Source organism: Sinocyclocheilus anshuiensis, unplaced genomic scaffold (genome assembly GCF_001515605.1).
Source record: "Sinocyclocheilus anshuiensis isolate Anshui unplaced genomic scaffold, SAMN03320099.WGS_v1.1 scaffold92, whole genome shotgun sequence".
Lineage (NCBI taxonomy): Eukaryota > Metazoa > Chordata > Actinopteri > Cypriniformes > Cyprinidae > Sinocyclocheilus > Sinocyclocheilus anshuiensis.
Window position 1 is genome coordinate 145,197 of NW_015555718.1, and position 15,957 is coordinate 161,153.

Consider the following 15,957-nt stretch of genomic DNA (forward strand, 5'->3'; position numbering starts at 1 on the left):
CACACACACACACACACAGACTCACTCAAACCAGCTGCTGATGGTCTGGAGGTGTAACACATGGATCATCATGGCTCTATGTTTATCACTGTAAATCACTGGAGGAGGATTTCTCTTCATCATCAGACGTCAGTGATTACTGGATGATGTTTGACTGATGCTGATCAAACGGTTTGCAGATGATCAGAGAAAAGGCTGTATTTCTTGTGTGAAACTTAAATCATGTTTGCAGTGGGACGAAGAACCTTCAGTGTGCTAGAATTATTAACAAAAATTATATATTTGACAAAACACTGATTATGACCAAATAAAAAAAATGGTTTAGATGTAAATCCATAATCCAACAACCTGGACAAGATGAACTTAATCCTTATGTTATGTTTCAGTCATTTTGACCCGGAGAGGATTTTATTTTTCTGAAAATACTAGTTAATGCGGTCACATTGGACAGGGTAGAACAACTTCACACAAATCTGATCATTTTTTAACTTTTTTTTCCCCCAATTTGTTACACTCACAAATGAGTGACATTTCCTGTTGTACCAAATTCTGGATTCAATCGTTTAACTTGTTTTCTTTCATTTAGCACAGGTTTTGTGCTTCTTTTTTTTAACTGACTGATAGTAGGCCTCATTGATCTGAGCTCAGTTTTTGAGTGAAAAAAAGCATTATTTGTGCATAATATTTGGCAATATTCACTCAAAATCTGAGGTGCATAAACTCAATGAGGCCTGCGATCAATCAGTTCCAAAAGAAACACAAAGCCTGTGCTGACTGAATCCCAGATTTGGGGATAATCCAGCATGACCAGAGATTTACACGCAGTGTTTGTAGGCTGGCCATTTTTGACCAGTAAACCCAAATTAGGTAAAGCATCAGCACAATACAAGTGTAAAATAATGAAGAGAAAGCTTAAACCAACGGCTTTAGCCCTCAGCATTACACTGAAGCGTGTGGTTTGTCTGCGGACACCTACTGACATCAAAGGCGTACAGCACGTTACACGCGCCCTCGGTGTCGTTCCGGCCGCCCCAGATCAGCACCGTCTCCTCCACCAGCACCGCCGTGTGTCCGTAGCGCATGTAGGGCACCTCCCGAGCGTGCTCCCTTCCTCCGGTGCGCACCGGCGGCAGCTTCGTCCAGCGCAGAGACTCTAAGAGAACCACACACACACACACATCTGATCAGTTCATGCATTCAAACCCTGAGCTACAGCAGCTGGCTGAGCGCGGTTAACCAAACTAACCGGTGTTGAAGACGTGCACGTCGATCTGTCTCAGGGTCTCGTAGTCTTCTCCGGAGCAGTATCCCCCGAACGAGTACACCTTGTGTCCGACCGCCACCGCCGCGTGGTTGACCCTCCGCGGGCCGCCCTCCAGGTGCACCGTCCAGCGTAACATCCCACGCTCGGCCGCGGCTGACCGCTGCGCTAAACCATCACCGCTCCGTCCAGCTGAGGAGGAACACACACACGATTAGACACACCGGCTGCTGACGCTTTACACCTCTCAGAACTGCGGAATATCACAACATTAATGTTCATTACTCTGAAGCTGCTTTCAAACTATCTGCATAAAGTGCTTTAGAAATAAATAAATATAATGTATAAATTCTCGCTTCAACGGCACTCAAACCAGCATTTCATTCATCAGGTCCTGATCAGCCAGTTTATTTTGTGATTATGGCGGTTGGCTTTATATTGTCAATTGTATTATTTTTAATTAACATCTTGTGAAGCCAAAAGCTGTGTTTGTAAGAAACTAATCCAGCATTAAGACGTTTTTAACTAAAATACGAGTCTATAATCCATAATAACTCTTCCTCCAGTGAAAAAGTGCATCTGCTGTTGTCTCTCACATCAAAATCTAGCCACATATTTGTTTAGAGCTGTTTAAACGCTGCTTGATCTGTGCAGATTTCTCTCCTGATTCAGACCAGAACACTTTTTCACTGGAGGAAGAGTTATTATGGATTATGAACTCTATGGTGTTTTAGTTAAAAACGTCTTAATGCTGGATTTGTTTCAGCTTTTGTCTTCTCCAGATGTTAACTGATGGACTGGAGTGCTGTGGATTACTTGTGGATTATTGTGATGTTTTTATCAGCTGTTTGGACTCTCATTCTGACGGCACCCATTCACTGCAGAGCATCCATTGCTGAGACACTGATGCAGTGCTACATTTCTACAAATCTGACTCATCCTAATCTCAGATGAGCACATTTTCAGCACATCTTAATCTCTATAAACAGGCCTGATGTTTTGTGTGAGAGGAACAGAAGAACACTAGATCAGATCATCACACACACACACACACACACACACACACACACACACAACGCGTGTCTCGTCTATCAGAGTTTGAGCGGCTCTGCAGTGTGTAAATATATAATCATATCTCTTGAGGCACCAGCCAGAATATATTTAGAGAAACACAGCAGTCCATCATGACACAAAACACCAGCAGCTGCCCACATGTGAAGCTTCAGACCTCCTGAAAACATGTGGATGACCTCTGACCTTTAAATGACAGGCTAGCTATAGAGACACGCGGTCAATCACCCCAGTTTAAAACAATATGTAATTTCATGAAGGCTTACGTGAGTTATTTCAGAATCTCAGTAGCTTTAATGTGCTGTATAATACATGATCATAGTCTGCTTCATCCAATAATTCGGTTTTCAAAATATAATGTACTCATTTCCATAATTAAGAAATATCTATTTGTTGGGACATCAGAAATCATGTCTGTTTTCATCCTGAAGATACATGAGCGTAAATCAAAGTCATTTTCTCAGTGAAACTCTTTGATTTTAATTATATAAAATATTAAAACAGCGAATAAATCTCCAGTAAAGTGTTGTTAGCACGATTAGCACTAACTTACAAACACATCTTCTGCACACAAACAGCTCAAATCATCAGAACAACACAAACACCGCACTGCCGCATGACATCAGACAGATTCAGACGAAAGATGATCATTAATCTGTCCGGTATCGAGGCTCATTATTAGCCAGTCCAGCTAACCGAGCTAAAGCAGATAAAACCCCATCAGCAGCACAAACCACCGATTAAAACACGGACATTTAACACATTTAACAGCGCAGAGGAGCCTCGAACTGAAAGCGTCTGAATAAAGCTGTTAGAGACGAATGAGATGATAAATACTGCTGAAGATGATGAGCAGAATCCCCACTAACCTTCAGTGCTAATGATAAACATAATGAACCCGCGCTGCGCCCTCTGCTGGACACACACACACACACACACAGACACTCACAGACACACACACACACACAGACACTCACAGACACACACACACACACAGACACTCACAGACACACACACACACACAGACACTCACAGACACACACACACACACAGACACTCACAGACACACACACACACACAGACACTCACAGACACACACACACACACAGACACTCACAGACACACACACACACACAGACACTCACAGACACACACACACACACAGACACTCACAGACACACACACACACACAGACACTCACAGACACACACACACACACAGACACTCACAGACACACACACACACACAGACACTCACAGACACACACACACACACAGACACTCACAGACACACACACACACACAGACACTCACAGACACACACACACACACAGACACTCACAGACACACACACACACACAGACACTCACAGACACACACACACACACAGACACTCACAGACACACACACACACACAGACACTCACAGACACACACACACACACAGACACTCACAGACACACACACACACACAGACACTCACAGACACACACACACACACAGACACTCACAGACACACACACACACACAGACACTCACAGACACACACACACACACAGACACTCACAGACACACACACACACACAGACACTCACAGACACACACACACACACAGACACTCACAGACACACACACACACACAGACACTCACAGACACACACACACACACAGACACTCACAGACACACACACACACACAGACACTCACAGACACACACACACACACAGACACTCACAGACACACACACACACACAGACACTCACAGACACACACACACACACAGACACTCACAGACACACACACACACACAGACACTCACAGACACACACACACACACAGACACTCACAGACACACACACACACACAGACACTCACAGACACACACACACACACAGACACTCACAGACACACACACACACACAGACACTCACAGACACACACACACACACAGACACTCACAGACACACACACACACACAGACACTCACAGACACACACACACACACAGACACTCACAGACACACACACACACACAGACACTCACAGACACACACACACACACAGACACTCACAGACACACACACACACACAGACACTCACAGACACACACACACACACAGACACTCACAGACACACACACACACACAGACACTCACAGACACACACACACACACAGACACTCACAGACACACACACACACACAGACACTCACAGACACACACACACACACAGACACTCACAGACACACACACACACACAGACACTCACAGACACACACACACACACAGACACTCACAGACACACACACACACACAGACACTCACAGACACACACACACACACAGACACTCACAGACACACACACACACACAGACACTCACAGACACACACACACACACAGACACTCACAGACACACACACACACACAGACACTCACAGACACACACACACACACAGACACTCACAGACACACACACACACACAGACACTCACAGACACACACACACACACAGACACTCACAGACACACACACACACACAGACACTCACAGACACACACACACACACAGACACTCACAGACACACACACACACACAGACACTCACAGACACACACACACACACACACATAATATTAATAAATAAATGTACAAATAGCAATATGAATAGTTAGAAATCAAATGAATAACAAAAAACTATTTTTGAATTATTGACATTTCTAGTAGTCTCTAGTCTAAAACGTTTTACATTGTTATATTACTGCTTTTTTTAATTTAAGCAATAACTGAACACAGAACAGAGATTGAAGATCACAAGAAAGCCAATTGTTCACACATAACAAAACATAACACAATGCCAAAGAAAGAACGATCAAACAGTCCAAGTTTTAATAGCTTTTATTGAAGATCGCTGTACAGACATAACAATATGTAGACCTACTAATACAAGACAAGCAAATCAATAATAATGCCTAATAGTCATATATATATATATATATATATATATATATTATTTTTTATAATTTTTTAAAATAATTAATAATATTATTATTCATAATTATATGTATGTATGTATGTATGTATGTATATTCTAATGTTTCTATAGTAATGTAACACGTTTTGTTATGAACGCACCAGCACGTACAGCGTCGTCGCACACGTCACCGCACCGGATGTTGATATAAAGTCTGGAGGAAGAGCTGAAAGAAAACAGCAGCGCGAGCTGAACGCGGATAAACAAACGCTCGATCTGAAGCGGCTGGTAAGAGCTGATCTCATACTAACCAGTTAACCAGCAGCTTCGCTTTGATTCCGCCGTTCACTCGTCCTGCGCGTCTGCAGCGTGTTTCTGTCTGCTGTTAATGTGACGCTGCGCGACGGACAGATGAACGCACAGCAGACGCGCTTCATCACAACAGCTTCTACTGCTTCCCTTCTCTTACATCGCAGCGTCAGACGCTTCTGTCCTCCTGATCTGATCTGATCTGATCTGATCTGATCCAGAGCTTTCTGCGGCTCTGAAACACTCTCCATTCGCCTCTTCGATAATGAAGGCCTTCGACGCTCTGAAATCGGAGCAGAAACTCATAAAGCATGTCGTTTCCAAATATCTAAACATCCTTAAATCAAGATACATTTACTGGAGATGCACAGTGAAGAAATTACGTCTCGTTTTCTGAGAAACTGAACACAATTAAGTGAGTTTAAGAACAAATGTCTGCTAATGAGAGATGAAAACTTGTTTTCACTTTGAATTAAATAGATTTTTCTGAATCCATTGGCAGATATTTGTTCGTTCGTATCAGTTTCTCAGAAAACAAGATTTATTTTGTGTCATTGAGCTTCTCCAATAAATGTGTCTTGATTTAAGAATCTTTAGACATTTGTACAGAAACACTGAATTAAATTTGAATGTGTTTCTAATACAAGACACTTACATTTAGAGACCGTATTGGGTTCCATTCTATTTTCTCCTCTTGCTCAGAAACGCTGGGTGTGTGTAACGCTGTCTCTGGCTCTCACAGGTGTGTCTGTGGATCATGGGCCGTATCTTCTTGGATCACATCGGCGGCACGCGCCTGTTCTCCTGCGCTAACTGCGACACCATCCTGACCAACCGCTCCGAGCTGATCTCCACGCGCTTCACCGGCGCCACCGGACGAGCCTTCCTCTTCAACAAGGCACGTGAGCGACACCAGGCCGATCGCTAATGCAGCGCTAACGTTAACGTCCTGTGATGTGTTTCAGGTGGTGAACCTGCAGTACAGCGAGGTGCAGGACCGCGTGATGCTGACCGGCAGACACATGGTGCGAGACGTCAGCTGCAAGAACTGCAACAGCAAGCTGGGCTGGATCTACGAGTTCGCCACCGAGGACAGCCAGCGCTACAAGGAGGGCCGCGTGATCCTGGAGAGAGCGCTGGTGCGCGAGAGCGAGGGCTTCGAGGAGCACGTCCCGTCAGACGCGTCCTGAGAACCAGCGCTCGCCGTGACTCTCAGGTGTTTGTTAGGCCAAACCCTGGTTTCAACTCTCTAGATTTACCAATAAACACACAGGTCAAGAGCTTCAGATGCACAATCTCTTCTGTAATTGGCTAAAACAACTGACCATACCATCTGCTCTGCGCATGCAGGGATGTCCGTTCAGATAATATAACAGAAGTGCATATGTTCATGGTTTCTTTTCCCATGTTTCACACATTTTTCCAATGTGAGTATGGAGTTCAGTTTGTGCCAAAATCTGTCTGTCTGCTGTTGTTTTGTCATTCATTTGTGTTTTAATTTCTGCTATTGGATATCCAGATAAACTAGCAGATTTGTTCAGTAGTGAGTTTCTCACCATCTTTCTAAATCGCTGAATATTATGACAAAAGATCACTGTAGACTAAAGATTCATTCACATTTATAGAACAGAAAAATTAATGCAACTGAAAGTTTTAGAAACTCTTATTTAAAAAATTATTGTTCTGTTTGTTTAGCTGGATGTTTGTAGAATATTACAGAATGTAAAGCATAAAACTGAGCTGAAGAAATGACACCCATAATATAACCGCTGACCTGGACAAATGCACTGAACAATCCAGTCAACACTTTTGGCACAAATGTAACTCCATATGAAGACTTCACATGCAAAAACTTCCGTCAGATAGTTTTCTTTTAAATTAGCGTTTTTATCAGGCTCCTATGAAAATAACATTGGACATTTTTGAAAACAAGGCATTCAATAACTGACTAATAACCTTTTCGTGACCATTAAAGTGAAATGACTGAACCTAAACATAGGAGCCTGATAAAAAAAAGCTAATTTAAAAGAAAAAATCTCAGACGGACTGCATCTGAAGGCTTCACGTGTAAGATCTGTTGTGTTAGTATTTGTTGTTAGAAGAACATCTGCCACCTTCATCGGGAAACAAGGGGTTATGAATGATGAATTACTTCTGAAATAATGTAGATTTCTCCACAAATTCTCAGTTTGCTTCCTTAAAAAGATTTGAAATTTCCCAGCCACTATTGTAAAGCCTTCTTTATCGTCCTTCAGTAACTCGTCCATTCGGCAGTGGTTTCTCTACCCTGCAGTCATGTGACCAAACAGGTTCAGCGTTTCAGGCTGAACGGATCTGAACATCTTTCTGGTTGAGCAGGCTCTTAGCAGGAGTTTAGGATGAGCTGCATTCCCTCAATCTGTGATCTATAGTCAAACGCACGTGTAAAGTTCCACCTAATAAAACCCCCAACCTGCCCTCGATCACAGACGCTGTAAACACAATCACACGATTCTGCTGTCGTGGTTCCAGTTTGTTAGAAACGGCCTTTTTTGTTCCGTTGGAGAGCTGAGTGTGGCAGTGATCTGCAGCGTGCTATTATTCACCGATGCTCGTGTTCATTTGTGATTCCTTCCAGACTTTGTGGATTTGTTGGGTCTCTAAATCTCCTCCGTTCTGCTGAATTTAAGCTCAGCTTGTTGAACTTTTACTCTGAGCAAATTCCTCACATGCTTCTGATTCTGTTCGGTGTTTGTTTGCTTCTGATGTCAAAGTACCAGCAAGAGCGTTTCTGCTGCTCTATAGCTGTCTGCTCTATGATTAAAGCCGCTTCTGTTCATTATTGTATTCCAAAGCTCAGTTGTGCATTTAGCATGAGGTTCATTGTGTTATATTTGATGTCTGACTTGAAGAATAAATCATTTCCTAAAGTGGAATTTCTCTTCCTAGTATTTCAAGAAATCAGTGACGCTTTACAATAAGGTTCCATGTGTTGAACATTGAAAAACACTTCTAAAGCATTCTTTAATTTTAATTGCAATTTCTATGCATCTACCAATACACGATTAAAATCAAAAGCTGTATCTATGAATATTATTTAATGGAGCTGAGCTGACTTGAGCTAGCAATGAACAGGTTTAACTCGCATAAAGATGAGTCAAATCTGTCACAAATGTATCACTGATTGTGAATGTTAGCTGATGTGAAGTGTTACAGTGTGTCTGCTCCAGCAGATGGAGTAAAGCTCAGTGTTGATCAGTAACTGCAGCTACACGTTCACACGGCTCACCTGAGCTCTAACTACAGGTGACAGACCGGTTTCATCTTGCATTCGCTGTCATTCAAGCCCTGTGCACGTACACTGCAGACACAACCACTGCTTTACCTGCAGTGCTCCGCTTTGCTTCAGCATCAAGTCTCTTCTTTCAGACTAGTGGAGAGAAAACATCCCAGATACACATTGAAGTGTTCCTTTTATTGCACTTTATCTATCTGATAGTAGATTTCAATCTTTAAAGAGTTTAAACAGCAAACTTTACAGGTTTATTCCTCTCTATATTCTAAAGGTTTGTTCATAGTTCATTCACACTGATTTATACAGCATTTTAACATCCTGAAAACATGGTGAAAGTGTGTTTGTTTTCTGTCTGTTGACAGTATTTTCTGATTTATGGAGCGATAACAAGAGAAATCAAAAACTCTCATGTGTCAACAAAACCGTTTTAAACCTGGCTTCAGCTAATGTTCAGATCTGTGTTCTAGGAATGTATGCAAATGAGTACATATTTAATTAGACCACGCCTCATTTGCAAGTTGAAACAGAACATTTTAGAAATCCTGTTATGCAATTAATTAATTTACTGGACCCACTTTATATTAAATGTCCTTAACTACAATGTACTTACATTTAAATTAATATATTGATTTTGACTTATTGTGCACATACATGTTTTTACATTGTACTTGAATTTGAAAATAGCATCTGTAATTAATTTCTCACATCTCACACTGCTGACCTCACCCTATCACCAAAGCGGTCCTAACCTCACCCGGATCCCTCCCCAAAAGCGTTTTCAAACTCAACATCAACACAACAGGTACATTACCCAACAATGCATTGCTGTATTATTAACTACATAGTAGCCTATTTAAACACACCTAATAGAATATGCTTGCACAGATTTCATTTGTCATTTGTTTGAGGACAGGAGAAAAAAAAATCTTGCCAAGTAGAAGATTTAGTTCATTAGATAAGAAAGGTTTATGAATCCAGATGAAAGTCGAGCTCGTGTGTGCCAAAGGCTGTTTAATGTGTGACTGCGTTTACAGTACGCATAATGCTGGGTGGATAAATAACCCCGCTGACCTGCATGGAACTAACTAACCCTTAGAGCGCAGTCTGTCAGCAGAAAAAGCCAGCTGCATGAGTGTCCAAAGGTGACAATGAGAAGAATCCTGCGAGGAGCCGCCTCAGACGCGCGCTGTTTCGGGTGTGAAGAATCCTCGCAGGAGTCACTGGAGACCTGAAGCGACTCATCAGCGCGTGCAAGAAGTGCCAACTCATGATCGGCGACGTGAGACCGACAGGTGATGTGACTGAGAGCTCCGCGCATCTCCATCCGAGCTGAACGCACGCGATCATGGGGCGCTACAGCGGCAAGACGTGCCGCCTGATCCTGATGCTGGTCATCACCGTCATCTTCTTCGTGGCGGAGATCGTAGCGGGGTACATGGGCAACTCCATCGCGCTGGTGTCGGACTCGTTCAACATGCTGTCGGACATTCTGTCGCTGTGCGTCGGGCTGACGGCGGCGCGGGTGTCGCGTCGCGCGGGCTCGGGGCGCTTCACTTACGGCATGGGCCGCGCGGAAGTGGTGGGCGCGCTGGCTAACGCCGTGTTCCTCGCCGCGCTCTGCTTCTCTGTGTCCATGGAGTCGCTGAAGAGGCTCGCCATGCCGCAGGCCATCGATGACCCGCCGCTGGTGCTGATCGTGGGCTCGCTGGGGCTCGCGGTGAACGTGCTCGGGCTGTTGATCTTCCAGGACTGCAGCCGCTGCCTGCGCGCGAGGCGGCAGAACGACGCGTCAGTGCCGCGCGAGGAGGAGGAGGAGGAGGAGGACGCGGCGGAGGAAGAAACAGGTGCTGATCGTAACGCTTTGTGTTTAGCAGCGTCACAGCTGTTTAGATGCCTTTTAAAGAGCGCTTCATCTGGGAAGCATCTGCTGTGTGCAAAAACATCTGATAAACAAAAAAAAGTTAGTTTTGCACTCATCCGAAATCATAAACATCTTATTTTTCTAAATATCTATTTAAGATCTGGACTCCTTAAAGCCGGAGCTGACAGAGTTTAGTTCCAATCCTGCTCCAACACACACAGTAGTATGAAGGTAAAATTACGTCAAAAAGATTTGCATACGCAGGGTAATATTTGTGGTAATAATTACATATAAGCGTAAATTAAATTTGCATGCGCAAGAGAAGCTTTGTAAAGGTGTAAATCGTGTTTCAAGCACAAGAAAAAATTATTTGCAGCATTTTACTGTTACTCGTAAGTGTAATTCATGTATTGTGAAACTGCAGCTTCATGCTAACGCAAAATAAATATGATCTGCATGCTTCTGACTTCCATTTTTCCGCGCTTACACTTTTGGCACGTTTTTTTCGCCAAAAGACGGTCAAAAGCACTGCAAGCCTGTGAACAGTGATTTGCAAGCGAAAACAACAGTTTAAAGAACTGCAAAACGGATCGACTGCATAGAACCAGTCTGTGTATGTGTACAAAACTAACTGTTGCAAATAATGTTAACACCAGCTCGCAATTCAGTATGAACACATGGGAGTCTAGCCTAAAGGAACACAGCTTATGAAAGGAGCATGTTTTAATTAAGTTGTTATTTTTTAATGTATTTTTTACTGTATGTGTACGTTAAAAGTACCATTCCGGAAGCATGCAGATCATATTTATTTTGCGTTAGCATGAAGCTGCAGTTTCACAATACATGAATTACACTTACGAGTAACAGTAAAATGCTGCAAATAATTTTTTCTTGCGCTTGAAACACGATTTACACCTTTACAAAGCTTCTCTTGCGCATGCAAATTTAATTTACGCTTACAGTCTTATGTACACTTCCACAAATATTACCCTGCGTATGCAAATCTTTTTGACGTCATTCTACCTTCATAAGTAGTGTAGTTTTCAAATCAGCCTGAAGGACTTGATATAGGGATGTAACGGTATGAAAATTTCCTATCAAGATTATAGTGACCAAAATTATCACGGTTATCAGTATTATCGCGATATTGTTAAAATGTGCTGGAGATGTTCAAAAAGTACCGACACATAAATCACTTCACCAAGTTAAAACTCAGCACCTGTCCACTTTTAGCAGGTTGAAGCGCCATTGGTTCCCGCAGCTACACGAACATGATCCAATCAGGCTTCAGTATCAGAGTAAACAGGAGTTTCCCCAGAGCGTGATCAACGCAACGCTTGTCCCTTATCTCAGGGAACCCAGGTTACGTAAGCAACCGGAGCAATATCTAAACATCCTTAAATCAAGATACATTTACTGGAGATGCAAAATGAAAATATGAAGTCTTGTTTTCTGAGAAATTGAACAAAATGAAGTGCATTTATGATTAAAACCAGAACAAATGTCTGTCAATGGAGAATGAAAACTTGCTTTCACTTTAAATTAAGTTAATTTTTCTGAGCCCATTGTCAGATATATGTTGGTTTTAATTGTAAACTCACATGATTGTGATCAGTTTCTCATAAAACAAGACTCGGGCCTAATAGCTCTGCTTCTCCAGTGAATGTTCTGGAAAACAAGACATCACTTTTTTGCAGTGTAAACAGAAGGTACAGTATAAGTTATTTTAGTATATTTTTTGTAAAATGAATTTAAAAGTAATGGAGATCTGTCCATAGAAGTCCATTCTGAGGTACTGTGCTGCATTGAAATTTGCTGCTTAAATTGTCTGTGCATGATCTTAAATTCACCTGCAAAAACCATGCGAAAGGAAACATCTCATAGATGCACCGCAGACGAGCAAACACTAAAAAATACATCTTTCAGTTGAAAACGTGTGCTATCTAGGATGCATTAATTACTAAAATACAGTATTGTCTGGATTCTGACTAATCTGAGGTGTGCTGATGCACAAGAGCTGTGATGTTTGACTCTCACAGAGCTGGGAGGTGTATGTTTGTCATGGATTGTGTGTTATGGTCCACAGGCCTGCAGGAGGAGAAGGCTGGGAGCGACGGGCCTCCTCTGAACATCAGGGGTGAGTGTGTGGCTGGTCTCAGCGCTCAGCAGCAGTGAGTCTGGTGTGTTTGTGAGCGTGTCTCTCTCCGCAGGCGTGCTGCTGCATGTGTTGAATGACGCGCTGGGCTCGGTGGTGGTGGTGGTGGCCTCGGCTCTGTTCTACGTGTGGCCCCTGGCCCCTGAGAGCCCGTGTAACTGGCAGTGTTACGTGGACCCCAGTCTGACGCTGGTCATGGTGGTCATCATCATGCTGTCAGCTGCTCCTCTGGTCAAAGAAACGGCTGGGATCCTGCTGCAGATGAGTCCTGCCGACCTGCCGCTCACCGCAGTCTGTGAGTTCATGTTCATGTCTCTATACAGCAGCTCACATACTTTTGCACGATGCTTTGACGTTTTTTAGTATAGATAGTGTGATTATTCTAAAAAGATAAAGTGCACTTCTAAAGCCCAGATCATGCACTTAATTAACCGATATTGGACCATCGCAGCTTTAATTACTCGAGTTCTGCAGCTCTAGATGCGGAGTACAAAGAATAAGTGCATAGTGTTAGGGACACATTACCTTTTACATACGCCGTATAAATACAGTCAAGTTCACTACGTTAACATGAAGGACAGGCCGTTCACAGAATGATATATTAGCATGCAGACCAGCGTTTATTGTTAATATTGTAAGCCAGCTGCAGTTTTGTCATCCGTCCCTTTAAATGCTTGCGCTCTTTAAAGCAGGATGGATTCTGATTGGCTGTCGATGTTTTTATCGTTCATCAGCTGGAATAAAGTCCTTCTGAATGGGATTCTAGCTCTAGCATTCATCTGTGCTGTTATTGTTGTAGTTGTGGTGTGGATATTCTTTCAAATTTAGAATGGTTTTCAAAACTTTATCATTGTAGTTATGTGTTGAACGGGCCTTTTAGTGTAGAGACAATTATCTCTCAGAAATTGCTTGTAAATTTCACAAATACTTACAAAGAAACAACAAGTACCATGAATTTTGAAGTAGAAAGGCTGAAATGGTATTGTAAAACTACTAGTAAAACTTGTAGAACTACTTGTAAATCTATTTTTCGTGTAATTTACAACTGCGGTAAATCATGTAGGATTGAAAGAAATCTCTGTAAACGTACTGGTCATTTTCTGTCAGATTTTAGTTAGAGTTACTAGTACATTTCACAAATAGTTGACCATCAAACAAAGAAACAGCAAGTAACACAGTGAAATAAATGTGTAATTTTGAAGTAGATAGGCTGAAACTTTCTTGTATAATAAAGCAATAATCCCCGTGAAGCCGTGCTTTACAGTGAATGTATAACAGCTAAGGGGCGTTGTTAAAACATTTTTTTTTTTAAACCCTTAGCTGTAATAAATTCACTGTAAACCACGGCTTCACGGGGCTTATTGCTTTTATAAAACGGTTATTCCATATACGTAGTAAGGTTTCACAGAATAAAACAGAGCAAATAAAGTGTAATGATATTAATAAAAACAGTATTCTTCCACCAAACAATGTAGCTCCTCAGAAACAGTTGTGGTTGCTACAAAGTGGTTGCCGAGCAACAGACAAACGTAAACAAAGGTGTATGTTACTTTGTAGCGTCATTTACAACAGCTTCGAACGCGGCTCAGCCAATCAGAATCAAGGACCGGAACTATCCGCTTTATAACTTGTAATTTACAACATCGGAAGATGGCAGAAGGAAATGTCTGTGTTTCTGCAGATTTTACAGTACAGATGTAATGTCCCTGTCTCGCTCGTGCTGAAGCTGTGTGTCTCTGTCTCAGTGGAGAGCGTGTGCAGACTCCCCGGCGTGGCCAGCGTTCACGAGGCTCACGTCTGGGAGTTATCTAAAGGACGTAACGTGGCCTCGCTGCACATCAAAGTGTCTGCTGACCTGCAGGACCCGGCTCTTCAGACGCAGATCCAGCAGCTGTTCCAGCGCGCCGGCGTCCACAGCGTCACGGTTCAGCTGGAGCGCGCCGACGGAGAGATGCCCTGCTGTCCTCCTGCCTCGGGAGACCTGGCCATCCACATGCTGCCAGAGAAACACACCGAGCACAGATCTGCCAAATGCACCAAGCTCTAACGCTGTTTCTGCAGAAGCTTCGCCCCGGACTACAAACACAGGGGTTTTGAATGCCAGCCGGTTCTGAGAAACAGTCCCATGATATTCCACCGAACAAACAGACTCTGTGTTAACTCCTCCTCACGACTGTGCCTCGCTGCGCTCTCAGACTCCAGCTAACGATTCCTGATAATCGTTCTTCGTTAGTCCTTCATGTTTGAGACATGAATCTGTCCTGACAGACACCGGATCATCAGTCCAGCTAATCAGCAGCTAATTTATTGTTCTGCAGAAATTCAGAGTGTGAATGAGAGACACGTCCAGCTCATATTTCAGCCCAAAATAACATGATAAAAACACATAATCAAGCCAAAGTCTCATGACTGCATAAAGAATGTAAACATGATGATAGTATTTGTCGTACTGCCTCTAATGCTTAAATAATCATCTGTATTATAGTAATATGCAGTTATTATTATTAAAACAAATTTTTTTTCTTTTGATTTTGGGGTGAAATTCGATCTGGACGTGGTTTTATTAGATACTAATAGCATATATACATTCCTTATTGTTATTCATTACCTTTTGCTCTTAATAGCCTAATCTTTATAACTTCTTGGTAATTCAGGGAAACACAGAATTCATTGATATTTAGTTGTTGTTGATGTGTGTGTGTGTGTTTGAAAGACAATCAAATGTAAAATCAAACTTTAAAACTGTATACACTAATATTAAACGTGCTGGTTGAATTCAGATTTTGCCTTTCTAAGTAAACAGATCTGAATGGACGTGAACTGAATATTCACCTGATGATCGTCTGTTGTGTGGAGAAACTGCAGCGTCTCAAAACACACATCAACTCTAATCACAGGTGTTCATAATAATCACAGACAGACATGCAGCGCTAGAGGGCAGCAGAGAACAAACACACACACACACACACACACTCGAGTCTGACCTCAGATCAGTGTCTCACACTCTCTCTCTCACACACACACACACACACACACACGAGTCTGACCTCAGATCAGTG

The 15,957-nt window shown here is 42.6% G+C and overlaps 3 protein-coding genes across 4 annotated transcripts in view; 2 read left to right on the forward strand and 1 right to left on the reverse strand.

Moving 5' to 3' along the window:
• LOC107672343 (kelch domain-containing protein 3-like) overlaps positions 1-3,244 on the reverse strand; it is a 22,647-nt gene extending 19,403 nt beyond the window's left edge. The window contains exons 1-3 of one of the 2 annotated variants that reach the window (XM_016465489.1): positions 3,202-3,244; positions 1,247-1,453; positions 977-1,153 (exon numbers count right to left, since the gene is read on the reverse strand). In XM_016465489.1, the coding sequence (XP_016320975.1) occupies positions 977-1,153; positions 1,247-1,453; positions 3,202-3,223 (406 nt within the window). In that variant the 5' untranslated portion in view covers positions 3,224-3,244. The other variant, XM_016465490.1, reaches the window with a different exon arrangement.
• Positions 3,245-5,467: 2,223 nt separating this feature from the next.
• On the forward strand, positions 5,468-7,624 carry ypel5 (yippee-like 5). The gene is made up of 3 exons (XM_016465498.1): positions 5,468-5,587; positions 6,351-6,506; positions 6,574-7,624. The coding sequence occupies exons 2-3, from the start codon at positions 6,366-6,368 to the stop codon at positions 6,796-6,798; spliced, it is 366 nt and encodes a 121-aa protein (XP_016320984.1). The 5' UTR covers positions 5,468-5,587; positions 6,351-6,365; the 3' UTR covers positions 6,799-7,624.
• A 1,990-nt stretch (positions 7,625-9,614) lies between these two features.
• LOC107672346 (zinc transporter 10-like) lies at positions 9,615-15,339 on the forward strand. Its single transcript, XM_016465497.1, has 4 exons — positions 9,615-10,726; positions 12,830-12,880; positions 12,954-13,193; positions 14,644-15,339. The coding sequence occupies exons 1-4, from the start codon at positions 10,228-10,230 to the stop codon at positions 14,943-14,945; spliced, it is 1,092 nt and encodes a 363-aa protein (XP_016320983.1). The 5' UTR covers positions 9,615-10,227; the 3' UTR covers positions 14,946-15,339.
• Positions 15,340-15,957: the final 618 nt, after the last annotated feature.

Coding starts and splice junctions, on each gene's coding strand:
- ypel5 (XM_016465498.1), top strand. CDS start 6,366: ATGGGCCGTATCTTCTTGGATCACATCGGCGGCACGCGCCTGTTCTCC. Junction 6,507..6,573: donor GAGCCTTCCTCTTCAACAAG/GCACGTGAGCGA, acceptor GATGTGTTTCAG/GTGGTGAACCTGCAGTACAG.
- LOC107672346 (XM_016465497.1), top strand. CDS start 10,228: ATGGGGCGCTACAGCGGCAAGACGTGCCGCCTGATCCTGATGCTGGTC. Junction 12,881..12,953: donor GCCTCCTCTGAACATCAGGG/GTGAGTGTGTGG, acceptor CTCTCTCCGCAG/GCGTGCTGCTGCATGTGTTG. Junction 13,194..14,643: donor CCTGCCGCTCACCGCAGTCT/GTGAGTTCATGT, acceptor TCTCTGTCTCAG/TGGAGAGCGTGTGCAGACTC.